The sequence below is a fragment of the Gopherus flavomarginatus genome, chromosome 1 (genome assembly GCF_025201925.1).
Source record: "Gopherus flavomarginatus isolate rGopFla2 chromosome 1, rGopFla2.mat.asm, whole genome shotgun sequence".
In the NCBI taxonomy this organism is placed as follows: domain Eukaryota; kingdom Metazoa; phylum Chordata; order Testudines; family Testudinidae; genus Gopherus; species Gopherus flavomarginatus.
In genome coordinates this window covers 158,577,000-158,596,625 of record NC_066617.1, presented here as the reverse complement: position 1 = coordinate 158,596,625, position 19,626 = coordinate 158,577,000, and the positions used below count along the sequence as shown (strand labels likewise).

The 19,626-nt window shown below is 46.5% G+C and overlaps 1 protein-coding gene and 1 pseudogene across 1 annotated transcript; one reads left to right on the top strand and one right to left on the bottom strand.

Moving 5' to 3' along the window:
* Window positions 1–475: 475 nt before the first annotated feature.
* Window positions 476–12,742, bottom strand: LRRC58 (leucine rich repeat containing 58). The gene is made up of 4 exons (XM_050936961.1): window positions 12,246–12,742; window positions 5,404–5,532; window positions 3,856–4,133; window positions 476–2,170 (listed from the first exon to the last, which is right to left on the bottom strand). The coding sequence occupies exons 1-4, from the start codon at window positions 12,740–12,742 to the stop codon at window positions 1,962–1,964; spliced, it is 1,113 nt and encodes a 370-aa protein (XP_050792918.1). The 3' UTR covers window positions 476–1,961.
* Window positions 12,743–12,941: 199 nt separating this feature from the next.
* LOC127043145 (uncharacterized) lies at window positions 12,942–16,905 on the top strand (annotated as a pseudogene).
* Window positions 16,906–19,626: the final 2,721 nt, after the last annotated feature.

The following is a 19,626-nucleotide window of genomic DNA, read 5'->3' as shown; positions in this document are numbered from 1 at the left end:
AAACAATCAGAGAGATTTCCAAGATGGAGTTATTCCTGTATTAGAGTGCACCCTGAAGAAGTCTATTTGAAGTATCTTGGAACTATTCAAGCAGAAGGGGAAAAATAATCTCCCTGGTGTGAATAAAATGCACTAAAAACAGTTATTTGAACTGGGTAACAAAGATGCATTGTAGGGATTAAGTTTCATTACTCAGTGGATTAAATCCCTTCCATTCATTACTGCCAACAGGAGTAAGGAACAAAAAGAGGTCAATTCGTCCCCATACAATTCATTCAAAGATTTTAAAAGCAGACAGTGAGCAGGACAGAAGTCCATGAGAAATTGCATTTGGCAACTGCAGAACTCATTCAGATATTCCTTATTGACTTCTGAAAGTCTAGCCTCTTACTGAACAGAGAGATACATAAAAGAATTGGCAACTGTATAAACTGCTTCACATCAAGTAGATATTTTTGCTTTTTTTTTTAAAAAAAAACGTGATCCCACTGTTCACATTAACTACCTGCACTCAGAAACTCACCATCAGCTCTCCTTGGCAAAGAGATGGAAATACCTGTCAATTTCATTAACTCTTTAAAAGATATATGTATTAAATATTTAGCTACAGAATTATATCTAATCTCTGCAGTTTCCCTTTAAATACAGTTTAAGGTAAGTGGCTACGTTATCTGAACAATGCAAAGGAATGCATGAACAAGAGTGAATGCAAAACTAAAACATACAACAGCCTTCAACACCAATTTGGCTCCCACACAACATGCTCAAAGTAGCTTCCCTTCCACTTCCACCTACCAGCTTCTCTTTTCATACTGGGATGGGGGGAAAGAGGAGGAAGAATAGTGCTCTGCAATGTTCCTCAATTTGTATTTCAGCTGAACGAAAGTAGTGAGCTTTTTCAAGGCACAAGTTGCTGACACCGTGGAATAAGATTCTCACACAGAGATTTTGCTTAACGCCTAATGTAGGCAATGACAGCCTTAGTGAGTGGCCTCCAATATGCAAAGTTATATTGTAAAAAGTGAAAAGCTATCCTCAATAAGAGGACAACAGAAAGATCGAGTGAGAGGCACTATGGAATTTACACAAGCTTAGGCACACATTTGCTCCACTGGGGCCAGATGAGTTTAAAGTACAGTGGAGGGCAATGCACTTGGTCCTTTAGACAGGGGCATACGGCTGTAGATCTATACTGGTGGCAAGGCTCAGTGAGATGCTTTGCATGGACACGGATGCACCAGTTGCAAAGAGGAGATAAAGATGAGTCAGAAGGAGACACTAACAGCAGCCTAGTATAAAAAAGGAGATAAATACCAAACTGGCTCAATACTAGTGCTGTAATAAACTAACATCTACAGTAGATGACGACCCTAAGTCTGGAGCAAAGGAAGACAGTACTCAGATCTTCAAAAAATCCCTCCCCAACAAAAACAATTTTAATTTTTGGGGGGGAGTATGTAAATATGTAAGCGGAAATCAAGTAGGAGAGCACAGTGTTGAAGATGACACGAGAAAGATTTGCTGATAAATACAGCATTGGAGACCATATACCCAGAATAGCAGAGTTACATTCTCGCTGATTTACCGCAGCATAATACCCCACAACAAGATCAGTCTTCTTTGCTCCATATGGTGCTAAAGCCAATCACAGTACTGAAGTGTCATGCTATCAAAAACCCCTTTAGACAGGTTTCCCAGACATGGCAGGTCTGCTCTCCCCGATTCCCTTTACACAGATCTCCATGGTAGTTTAGTGATAACTCTAGCCCCACCACATCCCCATGTAGGCAAGGCATTGAGTTAGTTCTTCTAAGCAGGATCATACCAAGCAATTCCAGATTTGCTCAGATGTGCTGCCGCTTACAGGACTGTCTCTAATGAGCCCCTCACGGAAGAGCCTCCGGCTCTGCATTTCCATTATTGCTTTAGTGACAGTTTCTTTTCTAGTCCACCACTCCCTTTTATCCAAGAAGAACTTTCTGCATCCTGTGTGCAGCAACAATGGCTTCATCCTCTGAATCAGACTCGCTTTGGGAAGTGGAGCTCTGAGAGGCGGAGCTGCAGGGGGAGGAGCATTCTGGGGAGCACAGATAGTGCATCAGCGGCAGGCGGTACTTCCCACAGAAGTCAACAAACTTGATTTGTCGGACACAGCTGTCAAAGTAGACACCTGCAAGGGGAAGGAAAGCAAGGCAGTTTTTAGAACAATGACTCAGCGGTTTGAAACCTGCATGCTCTACAGAAATGAGCAAGCCAGCCATGATTTCTAATGCACCTGGCCTCATCTTAGAGATGAATTCAAATAGCAAAAGTTAGGGAAATAAGAAATTTTTGGTGGGGAGGAGCGTATCTGTGTGCTGAAGGGGAAACTGAAAGGATCAGTTTATGTGCAGCTTCTAGTAACACATTTATTGGATTTTTTCAGAGAAAGTAGCAGTTTGCCTAATTTTGCCAACAATTTTCTCATCCTAGGAGAGTGTTTGCTAAGTAGTTGCTGAAGTGGCTGGAAGTGGGGCACCGAAAGTCAGGACACCTGTGTTCTATTCCCAGCTCTGTCCCCGATTCATTGTGTGGCCTTACAACTCAAGGGACTTAAATGCTTAGTTTTTCCACCTGTAAAATGGAGATAATACTTAGTTACCTCCCGGGGGTTTGAGAGAATTTGTGTTTCTAAAGTACTTGTTACACCCAGGTGAAAGAGTTACAGAAGGGAAAAGTACTATTTGAAGAGAGAAACAATGGCCAATTCATTCCACAGAAAAGGAAAATTCTCTAAGAATTAAGTGGGAACGTCATGCTGGGGACTGTCAAACATGTCTTTAAATGTTAAATCCATTTACCCGCTGTATTTTCCAGTCTACCAGGCCCCTTCTAACAGTTATCAATAGTGTGTGTATATAAATAAAAGCTCTCTCCCTCAAAACCCCATTTCTCTTCTGCTTGACTGAAGTTACCATGCTGAACTTGGATGCTATTTTCCATAAGAAAAGAACAGAACAAAGCCGTAAGACACAGTTATGTTCTCCTACTACTGCAGGGAGATTGTTCTTATTCAGACGCAGGCATTTTCAGAAATGCTGCTAGAGGTGTACTTGTGGATTTTTTTTTTTTTTTTTGAATTGTAGCTGCCTCTGAGTTAACTATGCCTCTGCAGCATTTGTAGCAGCACACTGCTAGTTCATGATAAAGTGAAACCAATCGATCTATTTTCATTGTCCAAGATGTGTAAAATGCAAGGAAATAAATTCCTCTCCCACTCAACGCAACCCAATCTATGGCCTCTCCATCCTCCATCCACTCCTTGTTTTGAAGCTATCATACTAAGTGGTAAGAAGCAGACAGAACCATGACCGAAGTGGCAGTTAAGGAACAGACTAAGAAATAGACCATTTGAATTAGAATAAATCCCTTGCAAAGTGTTACTTGGAACTCCCCAGTCTTGTATAATGCCTGTAAAACCCCTTGCATACAGGTTACATGTGACAGTTGTGCTCAACGCTTCTGAAATCCCAGAACATGCTGGTACAGCCGCATAGTTCTAAAAGTGCATTTTGCGTACCAGCTAACACAGTTCTATCAAAAACAGTGCTCCTGTGCAGTGTTTGCAAACCAGTGCTAAGATTTTAAGCAATCAATGACCTTGCAGGGACTTTCTTGCTTAGGGTAGAGACAGCCCAAGTTAAGATGCAGTGACAGTCCCTTGAGGAAGACAATACCTGGGGCTACTGAAATGCTCACAGCAGGAACTGACTGATATGACAACACATGCAATTAAGCTACTAAAAGAAGAGCTAGGTTAGAAAGAAATAGAAAAGCCGCCAGGTAAGAACAGGGAGCAGAGAGCAGCTAACTTACCTCCGCACTTAGGATTGGGGCAGTTGCTGGCAAGGCTCAAATATCTGACAAGATTCCCTGGGAGATCACTGGAAGCATAGGGAATGTTGCGGGTTTTCATGGTGCGTCCAGCTAGTTCCAGGAGACTTGGGGGATTATAAGTCAGATCACGGACAAAGCGAACAACCAGTGGGTTCCCTCGCAAACTCAGCTCTTCCAGGTGAACCAGGTTGAGGATCTCCCGGGGGAGGTATGTCAGCAGGTTGTTGTGAAGGCTAAGGGAACGTAGGGAATGCAACCTGAAAAATCAAGAGGAAGACAGTCTAAGAGGAACAAGCATTACAAAGCACCACTCATTTACTACCTCTCTCACTAGCTTGTTTCCTTTGGCTTTTTCCTTTAAGCACACAGCCATGCTAACAGAGCTGCTGGTCTAGCACACAGATTAGCCTATGCAGAACTTGGCTCAGCTCCTCAATGCATGTTAAAGAAATAAGCAGGGTCTTAAATGTGTCTGCCAACCCACCCTAAAAAACTAGTATGGAACTAAATAGTGCTACACAAAAAGATGCTTTTTAGAGGGATGTTTCCTTGCACCAAGGGTATGTACGCAAAAGGCTCCACACAATGCTCTGAATAGGTCACTGGTTCTCACTCAAAAATTAAAGATGATCACACTACCAGTTAGCCAACTCTGGCAAACCCCATGCTTTCATTGTCTGCACCTGCATCACCGCATGCTCAGATCCTGTCAGAGCTCAAGAGCTAAGCAAGGTCAGAGCAGGTGAGTGACTGGGAGACATATTTTTGTATGTAGAGCTCTTCCCTCTGTCAGCACCAAACCAATATTCCTCATACTGCATAAGGACATCGTACTGCCAGAAGAATCATCTTTCAAATGAAACAAAACTAAGGTTATGAACACCTGATATCAGAGATCCCATGTCAAGAGTAGTAATGCTAAACCCTACTATCCTGATGAAATTCCAACTTGGAAACCCCCACGCTTTTATCACCTTAGCTTGGAGATTCAATTGCACAGGGTAGTCTTTATTTTCTATCGAACTACCATGTAGATTTTTTTCTATTTTGTAGTAGATAAAACAAATCTTACATTCAGAGGTGTGTTGTGAACCTTAGTGAATGTTTTAAACATTCTGATATCCTTGAATGAGACGCTATACAAGAGTATCATGCAAATAAAACCAGGAAAAGATTTTGGGTAGAAGGCAAAGGAAGCTGAGCACAACATGATGAAAAACGTATAGCATGGCATTTATTTTTGCTATTGGCATTTCAACTTTCACACTTCCTGTGTCCGTGCTTAGATGTTACAGTGATGGCTGCTATACGAAATCCTAAAATGGACATTCACTTTCACAATATTTTGAATTTACAAGTCCTCCTTGCATTGCCTGGCGCTGAGAATCGCCCCCTGCAGACCTAACCTGTGATTAAGAACTAAAGAGCAACCAGATCTTCCCAGGTACTCTTATCTACACTTGCAGAATAAAGAGGTTTGAGCATTGGCTGGTGGCTGAAGACAGCAAATTAGTTGGATATACTCACTGTGCCAGCTGAGGAGGAATACTCTGGATCTTGTTGTCAGACAGCACTAGGTAACTTAGAGAAGGCAGGTTTGCTAACTCAGGTGGGATTGAAGTAATGAAATTCCCTCCAAGGTACAAAAACTCTAAACTGAAAGAGAAGACGACTTCATTACTTGGTTAATCTCATTTCTGCAGTTTCACTTAGCGCTTGGTCTCATTTTGTTTACGAGAGATTTACAGCTTGCACTGTAGATAAAACAATTTTTCTTAAGACATACCATAGGAAGAGAAAGTTGACTCATTATCAATGACCATAATAAGATGATAGTGGAGCAGCTCTTCTACAGTTAATGTTGAGTGTCACTTACAGCTTAGTTGACTCTCTAAGTGCACCAAAATCCACATTGCATCTTAGATGGTATTGAAATCTGCTGTGTGGAATAGGATTAGCATCCAAATTTGGGGTCACTTGACTGAGGGGTTCTGGAGCTTCATCTCAAAAATAATCAGATATTTACAACATCACATGGATCTAATTTTTTTTGCATGTACACCTTGGGCTCAAATTATTGTTCTAACCCTCCCTACACTGATCTCAGCTACAGCATGGGATTCTCCACCCTTTTAAGGATACACTACTGAAAAAGTTATTAAAAACATAAGAATGGCCATACTGGGTCAGACCAAAGGTCCATCTAGCCCAGTATCCTGCTTTCTTGACAGTGGCCCATGCCAGGTGCCCCAGAGGGAATGAACAGAACAGGTAATCATCAAGTGATCCATCCTGTCGTCTATTCCCAGCTTCTGGCCAACAGAGGCTAGGGACACCATCCCTGCCCATCCTGGCTAATAGCCCATTGATGAACTATCCTCCATCAACTTATGTAGTTCTTTTTTTAACCTTGTTATAGGTCTTGGCCTTCACAACATCCTCTGGCAAAGAGTTTCACAGGTTAACTGTGCCTTGTGTGAAGAACTATATCGTTTCTTTTTTTAAACCTGCTGCCTAGTAATTTCTGACTGATTTATGATAAACACAACAGTTCCTTTCTCCGCTGAGTACTAACTCACGTTTAACATCCTGTTAATTACCATACCACCTCAGGGCCATGCTCTTTAACATTTAGTTTCCCAGCGTAGAAGTGCTCCAACATTTGGATCTATCCTTTCTTTACAACTAATGATGCCTGTCCCCACTGCCCAAAGATGCTGACTAGCATAAAACTTAACAGCTGGCAGTGGAAAGATCTCCCCAGAACTTTAAATTCAGGTATGAGATCAAAATTTCCCTAAAACAAATTTTAACAAGAAGTTTCCCCATCCGGTCTGCAAGTGGAGCGAGGAAGTAAGAGTTTAATCTGATAATACATTTATCCCCACCACTTTCTATGATTTGTCATTTCTACAGAGAACAACACAGCAGATGCTGAGACGCAACAAATTTAAGATCAGTCTCCTGAAATTATTGGCAAAATGTTTGAAGAAAGTAATTCTAGTGGGTTGCCTCTAACATCGTATCTTTACCACAGCTCCAGTTGCAAGTCTACCCACACACTTAGCACTTGGCTGCTGGAAGTGTCACAGGCCAAGGGACATACTGGCGCTGCTTCCACCAACTCCCATTGGCCCAGAGCAGTGATCCGCAGCCAGTGGGAGCTGTGATCGGCCGGACCTGCGGACGGGGCAGGTAAACACACCGGCCCGGCCTGCCAGGGGCTCTTTCTACACAAGCGGCGATCCCTGTTTGAGAAACTCTGCTCTATAGCAGAGCTAAATGAGTAACTGATTTTTCAGTTTGGCAGCCAAACTGAAAAATCCAGAAAAATTTTTTGTTTCATTTCAAACCAAACACTGAATTATTTTGGTTTTTTCCTTGCTAAAATGAGAAGCAAAACAAAAACCCTCTTTGGGTCAAAGAAAGTGACATTTCATTTCTAAACACAACGTCAAAACAAAATATTTCAGCCTTTAAAAAAAAACCAACAGTTTTTTTCAGCTGTAACCACCCTGATGTGAATTGGTGAATAATTTTGGTGATTGCTCTACTCAGCAGACTGCTCTGTAGGACCCAGCTACATTCATTTGAGCCTTTCACACACTCTCACTGCTTCAACAGTTGTGTGTTAATCAGGAGTACGAAAGACAACAATAACTGCTGCATGAAAATAATGAAGTTAAGAAAGTGGATGAGAACCAGTTTAGTTTAAGTGTTCTTGATATCCAATTGGTTTGAAACACAATGATTCCCCTTTCATTTGCACTGATGCAGATCTGGAGTAACTCCACTGAAGAGGAACTAAACTACCCAAAGACCGGTACAACTGCAAGAATAGAATACTCAAGTTCCTAACAGCAAAAATCAAGATGCCAACTGCTATGTTTACTTAAGCTGTTAACAATTTCCACTGAGATCCTTTCATGTAATGACTTTGAGACAAGTCTGAGTAGCATTACAAAGACTGAGCCCCATTTTTTTGAAACTCATCTGTGAAGAAGCTTACTCCGATTGCAGGTGTATATATCAGAACCACAGTAGCACTGCCCCACACTAATGGTTACTATACAAGGGCAGTCAGTCAGGAATAGCTATTCTGGAGTAACTGCATATGTGGGTGCTCTTATTCCAGAATAAATTGCCTTATCTGAAGTGGTTTAAGCTAATTTGGAATAAGACACTCTTATTGTGGAATAAGAGCATCCACATATGTAATTTTTCAGAATATTTAATACACTCTAAATTCTTATCCTACCTTATTCCAGTTGAATTTTCACATGTATGCAAGCCCCAAATATTATCTCTGCCTCCACTAGAAGAGAGGCACTGTTAAGTTATATTACACATGCCAGTTTGCAAATAATGGCTCCTCCAGGGTGCATCAAATGAGTAATATAAAGAACTATGAATTACTAGCAGCAAGAGAGCATGTTTCTTTTATTTTACTCCCATATAATGGTTTGTGGAAAGAAGTTAAACAGCAAAATTGGGCAATACATATCAGAAACAGCTAACACAGTTTAAAGTGACCTGTGAGGAAAAGAATAGTGAAAAGAGAGCATAAATCCAAAGAAGCATGTCTGAAAGGTTAGTTTGTCTGCTTATTTCTCTCTCTCAGCACTACTGATATCAAGTCTGTTGTTTTCGACAGAGGACTTAAGAGTGAGATATACCTATCTCATAGAACTGGAAGGGACCTTGAAAGGTCATCAAGTCCAGCCCTCTGCCTTCGCTAGCAGGACCAAGTACTGATTTTGCCCCAGATCCCTAAGTGGCCCCCTCAAGGGCTGGACTCACAACCCTGGGTTTAGCAGACCAATGCTCAAACCACTGAGCTATCCCTCCCAAAGTGGATTGGGAATGTTTTCATAACTCAACTGAACAAGTCAAGGTGAGGAAACTTAAAACTTACCTCTTTGCGCAGGCTGCCCACACAGTACATTAGCGTACATAAAAGTGTGGGGTAAATACTAATCCAGGGATCGGCAACCTTTGGCCCGCGGCCCGTCAGGGTAAGCACTCTGATGGGACGGGTCAGTCTGTTTACCTGCCGCATCTGCAGGTTCGGCCGCTCCAGGCCAATGGGGGCAGCGGGAAGTGGCGGCCAGCACCAGCCCATGTCGCTTCCCGCAGCCCCCATTGGCCTGGAGCAGTGAACCGTAGCCAGAGGGAGCCATGATCAGCCGAACCTACGGATGCGGCAGGTAAAAAAAATTGGCCTGGTCCACCAGGGTACTTACCCTGGCGGGTAGCGGGCCAAAGGTTGCTGATCCCTGTACTAATCCATACCTGTGTGTCGCACACTAACCGGCCAGCATGGACCTTGCTGGCATGCACTAGACGTTTACTTTCTTTGTAGCTGTGTTATGCCCTTATTGCTTCTTCAAAGACTCTCTGAGAACATACTTTATTTCTAATATAACAGTCAGAAATGCTTTTGAGGGGTGCATACTATCATCCAGGTTCTCTTTACACATTGAAGTAGCAAGAGAGGGCACAGGCCTGATTACTTTTAACTTTACAGATAGCTTGGGAAGCTGTGAGTATATTTATTAGGCTTGGCCTACACTAGATGAAGTTACCTTTTGCTGTATTGTGACCAATAAGCTGTTTTTCTAAGGCAAAAACACACTTGGGTATCTGTTAATAGTGAAGCTCCACAGCTACAGAACAGCATTTTCACTTATTGGTACATGGACCAGCACTGGCTTTTCGAATTGGAGCCTGATATTCTAGGCTTCTAGTGAGCTTCTGTGCTGGGCCCCACTGAATCACCACTAACAAAGCATAAGCTACTCTTGACTGTTAAACTAAAATCTGCAGCAACCCAAGCTCTATTGCACAGTGTAGGCACAACTGACATTGTAGTCTGAAACTAGCACAGGATCTTGAATAGGTTGAGAACATGCCCCTAGTCACCTCAATGGCCAAATTATACAGCAGTTCACCAAATGAGAATTAGGGCTGAGTATACAGAGGACTAGAGACATGGGGGAAAATTTAGGCCTTGTCAAGGTAAGAAAGTTGTACCAATGTAACCTAAGGGCACGTCTTCACTAGCAACGTTAAAGTGCTGTCGTGGCAGCACTTTAACATGGCTGTGTAGTCACTGCACTCCCAATGATACAAAAACCCACCTCCACGAGGGGAATGGCTCCCACCGCTGGTGCACTGTCTACAATGGCACTTTACAGTGCCGAAACTTGCAGCACTCAGGTGGGGGGGGTGTGTTCACACCCCTGAGCGAGAAATTTGCAGTGCTGTAAAGTGCCGGTGTAGACAAGCCCTAAGCTAGTACAGAAATCAATTTAATTAATTCAGTGCAACTCCCTTGTGTCGTTGTTTGGTTTAAGAGTGCCTTAAAGATTTTATTTATATGAAATCAGTATAAGGCACTCTTAAAACCAAAATACCACACAATACCACACAAGGAAGTTGCACTGTTTTAACTAAAGCAGTTTCTGTACCAATTTAGACAGACAAGACCTACAGGTGATTTGACACTTCTCTCCCCACTCTCCTACACATATACTCTTCTCAGACATCTGGGTTCTTGTTTTTGAATAAGTGGTCACTGCTTAAGTGTACATAGGTTCAAACTCTGAAGCACATTGAAGACTCCAGTAAGAGGACACAGGGTTTCCACATGATTCACTATACTTACATTACATCTTCCTGAACCTTGCCCAGGGACATCAGCAGCCTATCCAGCATAAGGTAAACAGATCAAGCTTCTGACAGAAGATCTAGATCCCTCTGAGTAGCTTAGTCAAGAGCAGAGCTCAGAAATTCTTTCCCTTATACCAAGCTATGCTTAATGTCTGCTTCTCTTCTTTGGAGGTTAGTGGATGTTGCAAAAAATAAACAGTCAGTTCCCTGATGCGGATGGATCACTTGAGGATTGCCTGTTCTGTTCATTTCCTCTGAAGCACCTGGCATTGGCCACTGTCGGAAGACAGGATACTGGGCTAGAGGGACCATTGACCTGACCCAGTATGGCCGTTCTTATGTTCTTTGGCTGCACGTATGAAGCTATTATTATAGCCTAAAGTCAGATAAGATGGGAGGAAAGGAGAAGAAAAAAAAATATGCTACTTAAAGCTCTATATTAAAGTGAAAACGTGGTATGTTAGTGAGGGAGACATTGCACGTCAGATGGATATTCCCACACCAACTATTTTTAATGGGATAACCTCTCTTCCCCAATTAAAAAACTTAATCATTACTCACTACTTTCTCAGTCCAAGAAACAACACCAGACTGGCTAAATCATCAGAGGTTTGATTAAAACTGGAAAAATAACCTCAAGTATTAACTAGAAACCCATAACGTTTAACATCCAAGACTGGACAACTGTAGCACGTAACCTGATAGAGCACTAAAAAACACTCAATTTTGTCTATCTAGTTAGAATACTCTATAGTACAGAAAGTGCATTTTTTAAACAGCTACCTCAAGCTGTCTCCTAGATTCAGCATTTACCAGCTAACAGGGGTGTACGAGTGTTAAATTGTCTGATGCAATTAGATTACGTTACAAGTATTTCAAATGGGGTGGGCTAGCTCAAACGAGCTAATCAATTAAAACCACATCTTTTCCCATAGCCTAGACATACTCTCAGGACACAACTTCACTAGAAAAAAAATAGGTGTGTTCTTAAGTTACCTAACGAGGTAAAATCCAAGTGAAGGCATTAAGGCTGTTTGTCACTATCACATAAGGTAGAGACTCTGGGGCCACGTAGGCGTTTACCCTGACCATCTTAACTCATATGAAAACCACAAGCAGCCTTACTGTCACAACAGGTTACAGAGGGGTAGCCATGTTAGTCTGTATCAGAAAAAAACAAAAACAAAAAAAGGAGTTTTTTTGGCACCCTAGATACTAACAAATTTATTTGGGCATAAGCTTTCATGGGTTACAGCCCACTTCATCAGATACATGGCATGAAAATCCAAGACAAGTATAAATACAGAGCACAGGAAAAGATGGGAGTTGCCTTACCAAGTTTGGGGGGAAAGGGGGGTCAGCGCTAACGAGGCCAATTCAATCAAGGTGGACGTGGCCTGTTCCCAACAGTTGACAGGCCCTATGGGACACCTTGGCCAGGCTGACGTGTTAAAGGGGAGGGCAGCTGGGCCTTTCTAGGGGCACCTTCTGCCCTAGCCTCGCCACCTCCTCAGGGGCAGGAGCTCGCAGTGGCAACGTGCAGGGCCGCACAGGGCCCGACCAGCGAACCTGTGTTCTCCTCCCTGCGCTTGAGATTCCCCAGCCGAAACGGGGCCGGGGATCCTCGCTGCCCCTCGGGGGCCTGCCGGGCTCCGCCAGCGCGGCCCGGGGCTCTCCGGCAGCGGCCCGGCTCTCACCTGCTGAGGGCCTGGATCTCGGGCGGGATGCTGTGCAGCCGGTTGCCGCCCAGGCTGAGGCTCTGCAGCCCCCGCAGGCCCAGCAGCGCGGCGGGCAGCTCGGCGAAGCGGTTGCCGCTGAGGTTGAGGACGCGCAGGGAGCGGGCGAGCGGGGCCTGCCCCAGCCCCTTGGGCAGCGCGCCGGGCCCGCCCAGCCGGTTGTTCTTGGCCAGCAGGGTGCGGAGCCGCGGCAGCTCCAGCAGCTCGGCCCCCAGCGCCGCCAGCCCGGTGCCGCTCACGTCCAGCACCTCCAGCGCCGGGAACCAGCGCGCCAGCCCCGCGGGCAGCGGGCCCGACAGCCGCCGCGACAGCACCAGCCGCCGCGTCTCGCCGCTGCGCCGCGCCTCCAGCTCGGCCGCCACCGCGCCCGCCTCGCCCGCCCCGCGCCGCGACAGCTCCAGCTCCAGCAGCCCCGCGCCGCCGCCCCCCGCAGCCCCGACTTCCTCCTGCGGCTCCATCCCGCCGCCCCGCTAGGCCCGAGCCGCGCTGGATCGCCCCGCCCCCTCGCGTCGCTGGGCTCGCGGCACGTGGTGCCCCACACGGCGCGCGGGCGGCTCTACCCGCCCCCACCGCCGCCGCCGCGGACCTGCACGCGCACTAGCGCGCGCGCGCGCTACGGGCTCCTCATGCGCTAGGCGGGTTCCCGCGCGCCGCCACATGCGTCACCCCGCCGCTGACATGCTCGCCCGGCTGCTGCTGCGGGGTGCGCCCGGGCGGGAGCTCCCACAGGGAAAACGGCCCCCCCACCCCAGCCCTTCGCTGCCCTCGGCCCCCCCCCCAGGAGCCTGTCCCTGGAACCCTGCAGTGCCCCGCTGGCTGCCCGCTGCAGAGTCCCACAGCCCCTAGGGTGAAGCAGAGACTGGCACAGAGGTCTCTGGAAGTTGGGGATTTGAAGCCCATGACCTGTGTGACATAAACCTAGCCAATGTATTATGTGTGGTGCGGGGGTTCCCTGGGGCTGGGGGTACCACCGGGCCGCGCTGTCTGTAGCTGGCAATAGGGGGTCCCTGGCGAGCTGGTGAACCTTGCACTGCTTTTTATTTTTCCACTAATTTTTAGACCCTTTCTGTGGGTGATACTCTGCCCCACCCCCAGTTTATATCACTTGCATGGGTATCACCACCCTACACTTTTTGTTGCAAAGACCAAGATTTACGGGACTGTAGATAAGCTCAGGTTTCAGAGTAGCAACTGTGTTAGTCTGTATCCCCAAAAAGAACAGGAGTACTTGTGGCACCTTCCAGACTCCAGTCTATGCATACAATGAAGTGGGCTGTATCCCATGAAAGCTCATGCTCAAATAAATTTGTTAGTCTCTAAGGTGCCACAAGTACTCCTGTTCTTTTTGTAGATAAGCTCAGACTCCAGCCTAAGGCTTTACCTGGCTTCTAGACCCATGGTGGGATGAGTTTGCTCCTGGGTCAGTCCATGCACAGCAGTGCGTATGAAGCTTATTGAAAGGGGTTGCAGATGTCACAGAGGGGCTGCGCTGGCACCACTGACTGCACTCTGATTTCAGGCATCTTCATCTTGGATGACCATTTACAGCAACTGAGTTATTCCAGGGAGGAATTTAGCCCATAAAAGCCTCATTGACGCTGATGGGCATAGCCACTGTCCATCATTCTTGAAAAATATAAGAAACAAGCTCCTTTTTTTAGCCAGTAGTAGCTGTAAGAGTAGGAGCCACCACCCAAAACACAGGCACATGGCAAGCCTTGAGTAGCTTGTGGTTTCCCTGGAGACCGATGTAGAAAATGGGGCATTGAGTGGTGGCAGGGCCGGTGGAAGCACTAGGCAAGTTAGGCAGCCGTCTAGGGCGCCGAGATCTGGGGGGCGCTGAAAAGCCGGTGCCTAAAAATAGATGCAGGCTCAGGCTGCAGATCGCAGACTATAGGGAGGAAGTCGGTAAGAACTACGCAACCAATGAATTGCTCTCCTGCTATTTACAAAGGCAGTGATTAGGGAAGTCCTTTGGTTAGATCACAGACTATAGGGAGGTGATAAGAATCATGCTCCTAATGAATTGCTCTCAGGAGCGGCGTCAGGGTTTTTGGTGCCCTAGGTGGGGGTCCTTCCGCGCGCCTGATTGTTGGCAGCAATTCTGCGGCGGGGGGTCCTTCCACGCTCCTGGTCTTCGGGACACTTCGGCCGTGGGTCCCGGAGGAGTGAAGGACCCACCGCTGAATTTCCACCCCCCCAAATCCTGATGCCCTAGGCGGCCACCTAGGTCACCTAAGTGGAAGCGCCGGCCCTGATTGCTCTCCAACTACTGCCATTTAGAAAGCCAGCAAAGTCCTTTGGTTAGATCGCAGACTATAGGGAGGAGAAGGTGATAAGAACCACGCTCCCAGTGAGTTGCTCTCCGACTCCTGGCTCCTGCCATTTAGAAAGCCAGCGAAGTTCCAGTTGCTCTCTGACTCCTGCCATGTGAAGTCCTTTGGTTGTGAATCATTCATTGTACAGATTGCTGTGTTGGTAGATACATTATTACAGTACTAGCTCCTCCTCTGTCTTGTAGTAGATTGCACAGCAGCAGCTAGAAGAAGAGTGGAGCAGCTTGGGGGTGGGAGTGTGTAAGACAATGGGGGTGTGTAAGACACCTCCTCCCCTGCTGGGGCTGAGCTGTGCTGTCAGAGCGGTGCAGCTGGGGCCAGCTTGCACATGGCATGCTCCTTGGAGAGCAGGCTGCAGGTTTTCCAGGGCAGAGGCTCTGCTCCCTGGGAAGAGAAGGGAGGAAGGCCAAGGCTGACAGCTCTGTGGGCTCTCTTGTGTGGAGGGGCGGCTAAGCTGCTTTAACTCACCTCCCTGTGCCCCAGCTTTCTACCCTCCCAACCCTGCTTTGGTGTGAGGGCCGCACACTCTCTGCCTCACAGTTCTGCCTGCCCCTTACCCCCCTGCCAGAGCAAGAGCCCAGCATTCAACTCCTCAGCCCGGGTGCAGGACGGACTGGTGACACACTCCCATTGCCCTGTTGCAATTGCACAGACTTGGCGCACTGCTGCATGCCAGGGACTGGAGAGGAGAGCGCCCATTTCACCTTGCGGCTCTTTGAATCCTACCCCGTCCGCCATGCCCTTCCACACCCAAACCTGGTCTGCTCCCCTTGCACTCCCCAGCCAAACCTGAACCCCCACTGACCAAACCCAGTCTGCTTCCCTTCCTCATATAACCCGATACCCCAGTATGACCGAGTATCTGCCATTCTAATTTTATAAATTTTATTAATGAAAATAATTCAATATTATAAAGGTAGAATAAAATGTAGTAGATTTTGATATGAAAGAATGAAGGAAGGAAGTGTAGGTGACCAGAAAGGGTGTATTTCTGATTACAATCAACATTCCATAATTTTCAGGAGAGGTCATCCTGATCTCTTACTCGATGTTTACGTCACCTAGGGAAAGACATACAGAATGAGCTTATTCAGCTTCTATCCAATGCCATCAAACAAAAAATCCTAGCATCTGCTTGTGCTGCAAAATACTTTTCAATCATTCTAGATTGTGCACCAGATGCAGGCCACATTGAACAAATGACCATAATCATTAGGTTTGTGGATAGGCCTACTTCAGAGACAGAGAATGAGACTGAATCAGTATGCATAAAGGAACACTTCTTGGGATTTGTGTCACTTATGGAGACAACTGGAGCTGGTATGACAGAAACTATTCTTCACCAGTTAGAAGAGATGTCACTGCCTATAGAAAACTTGTGTGGTCAAGGGTACAATAATGGGAGCAATATATGAAAGGGAAAGAAAATGGTGTCCAACGACCAATTCTGGATATTAATTCATGAGCCTTTTTCATTCCTTGCAGTGCACATTCATTGAATTTGGTTGTTAATGATGCTGCAAAGTGTTGCTTGGAGGCAACTGCCTTCTTTGATTTAGTTCAATGTGTTTATGTGTAGTTCTCAGCTTCTACACATCGCTAGGAAGTTCTAATACACCACATATCTAATCTCACAGTTAAACCACTGAATGAAACAAGATGGGAAAGTCGAATTGATGCCTTGAAACCTCTTTGCTATCAGCTTGGTGACATCTATGATGCTCTGATAGAGATCTGTGATGACACTACTCTAACAGGATCATCTGGCAATAGGTCACGAATTGATGCAAAGGATCTTGCAAAAGCTATTTCTAGTTTCAAGTTTCTTGTTTCTCTTGTTGTGTGGTATGATATATTGTTTGAGATCAACATGACTAGCAAACAACTTCAGGCGAAAGAATTCAACATAAGTGACGCCATTAATGAACTTGGAGAAACCAAGAAGTTTATTGTAGGCCGCAGAAGTGATGCAGACTTTGAGAAAACATTGGTAGATGCAGGTGAACTTGTGGAGGAGTTAGATGTACCGGCACTTTTTGAACCAGATCCAATCCCGTATTAGAAAAAAGAGTAAGCAGTTCACATATGAAGCAGATGACGAACCTATTTATAATCTGAAAGAAAAATTCAAAGTGAACTATTAATTTGCAGTCATTGACACAGCAATACATTCAGCTGAAGAAAGATTCACATTGATGCAGCAAATTAGTTCGGTATTTGGCTTCCTATATGATGTTTACAGTTTGCAAAATACAACACCAAAGCAAATTATGGAAGATTGCTTGAATCTGGAGCAAGCTTTGCAACATGGTGAATCCAAAGATATTGATGCCTTTGACTTGTGCAATGAATTGCAAGCTATTGCATGACAAGTCCAAAAGAGTGCATCACTGCAGGATATATTGAACTTCCTATGCACAAATAAACTGACGGATAGTGTCCCCAAAACAGTTATTGCTCTTCGCATCCTCTTGACTCTCTCAGTTTATGTGGCCAGTGGTGAGCGAAGCTTCTCGAAGCTCAAGTTGATAAAAACATACATGTGAACATCAATGTTGCAACAAAGACTTGTTGGGCTACCTACCTTGTCAGCAGAACATGACATTGCTCGCAGCATTGACTTGGAGGAACTTGTTTCTAAATTTGCTAAACTGAAAGTGTGGTAAAGACGGTTACTCACCTTTGTAACTGTTGTTCTTCCAGATGTTTTGCTCATATCCATTCCAGTTAGGTGTGTGCGCGCCGCGTGCACGTTCTTCGGAATATTTTTACCCTAGCAACACTTGGTGGGTCAGCTGGTCGCCCCCCTGGAGTGGCGCCGCTATGGCGCTGGATATATACCCCTGCAGACCCAGCCACCCTTCAGTTCCTTCTTGCCGGCTACTCCGACAGAGGGGAAGGAGGGTGGGTTTGGAATGAATATGAGCAACACATCTCGAAGAACAACAGTTACAAAGGTGAGTAACCGTCTTTTCTTCTTCGAGTGCTTGCTCATATCCATTCCAGTTAGGTGATTCCCAAGCCTTATGTAGGCGGTGGGGTCGGAGTGAAATGTGGCAGAATGTAAACTGCTGAGAGGCTGCAGCATCTCTTGACTGTTGAACCAGAGCATAATGCGAAGCAAGAGTATGGACCAAGGACCATGGAGCTGCACGATAGATCTCGTGGGTAGGTACATGAGCCAGCAAAGCGGCAGATGAAGTCTGAGTCCTGGTAGAATGCACGGTGATGTGGCTTGGGGAAATGTGAGCCAAATCATAACAAGTGCGGGTGCATGTCATCACCCAAGATGAGATCCTCTGAGAGGAAACAGGTAGGCCTTTCCTTTGGTCTGCTACTGCGACCGAGAGTTGGGGCGTTTTGCGAAATGGTTTTGTCCGCTGAATATAAATGCGAGCGCTCTACAGACGTCCAGGGAGTGCAATTGTTGCCCCCATTGCGTTGAGTGTGGTTAACATGAAAGGCCAAAACCACCTTAGGGAGGAAAGCCGGGTGTGGTTGTAACTGCACCTTGTCTTTGTGAACATAGTGTACAGCGGAACCACTGTAAGAGCCCTGAGCTCGGAGACTCGTCTGGCCGATGTAATGGCTACGAGGAAAGCTGTCTTCCAAGACAGGTATAGCAGCGAGTGGGTCGCTAACGGCTCGAATGGGGGAGACGTAAGTCTGGTTAAAACCAGGTTGGGGTCCCAGGTTAGGGCTGGCCGGCGTACTTGAGGGTGTAAGCGCTCCAAGCCCTTGAGGAACCTTGAAACCATAGAGTATGAGAACACGGAACGACCACCTTAGCCTGGGTGGAAGGTAGAGATGGCTGCCAAGTGTACCCTCAGTGATGACACTGCTAGGCCCTGCTGTTGTAGGCCAGAAGGCAGTCCAAAACAGAGGGGATGGAGACCTCAGTAGGAGTAAGATCAAGCGTTTCGCACCTGTAGGAGAAACGCTACCACTCAGCCAGGTACGTTGACCAGGTGGAAGGCTTCCTGCTACCCCGGTTTAGTTACGCAGCAGCCACACCGTGAGGTGAAGAGACTGCAGGTCCAGGTGGCGAAGCCTGCCATGGTCCTGAGTTATGAGGTCTTGGTGGAGTGGCAGGGTAATTGGGTTGGCTATTGACAGGTCGAGCGACGTGGTGTATCAGTGCTGCCTGGACCACGCTGGAGTGATCATGATGATGCGCGCCCTGCCTCTGCAAAGTTTGAGCAGGACCCAATGAGCCAGGGTGAATGGTGGGAAGGCATAAAGGAGTTGGCCCTTCCACGGCATGAGGAAAGCATCCGAGATCGATCCCAGGGAGAGACCTTGGAAGGAGCAGAACCTCGGACATTTCCTGTTCTCGCGGTAAGCGAACAGGTCTATGTGGGGAAAAATCCCCACTTCTGGCAACAGAATGCATCACATCGGGGCAGAACGACCACTCGTGAGACAGGAAAGACCTGCTGAGTTAAAGCGCTAAGGCGTTCCGAATGCCTGGGAGAAAGGACACTACAAGATTTATCGAGTGGGCTCTGAAAAAGTCCCAGAGATGGATGGCCTCCTGACAAAAGGAGGAGGACCATGTCCCTCCCTGGTTGTTTATGTAGCACATGGCCGTTGTGTTGGCTGTAAACATTGAGACACCATGGCCTCGCAGCTGCTGCTGGAACCCCTGGCACGCCAGGCGGACTGCTCTTATTTTTGGACATTGATGTGGAACGCCAGCTCCTGAGAAGACCAAAGGCCTTAAGCTCGAAGGTGACCAAGGTGAGCATCCGAGCCAAGAGATGACGCATCCATCATCAGGGACAGTGAGGGCTGGGGCGGGGAACGGCATCCCTGCCCACACCAGGGAGGGAGTTAGCCACCATTCTAGGGAGCCTAGGGTGCTCGAGGGAATGGTGACTATCGTGACCATTGGGTCCCTGTCCGGGCGGTACACCGATTTGAGCCAAACTTGGAGAGGACAGAGGCGGAGCTTGGCATGTTTGGTTACAAACTTGCAGGCAGCCATGGGACCCAGGAGACCGAGA

What these genes read in the sequence shown, in the direction of transcription:
- LRRC58 (XM_050936961.1), bottom strand. Translation starts at nt 12,742, where the DNA reads ATGGAGCCGCAGGAGGAAGTCGGGGCTGCGGGGGGCGGCGGCGCGGGG. An exon ending in GAGATCCAGGCCCTCAGCAG is followed by an intron (nt 5,533 to 12,245) that starts GTGAGAGCCGGG and finishes CTTCTCTTTCAG; the next exon opens with TTTAGAGTTTTTGTACCTTG. An exon ending in ATTCCTCCTCAGCTGGCACA is followed by an intron (nt 4,134 to 5,403) that starts GTGAGTATATCC and finishes TTGATTTTTCAG; the next exon opens with GTTGCATTCCCTACGTTCCC.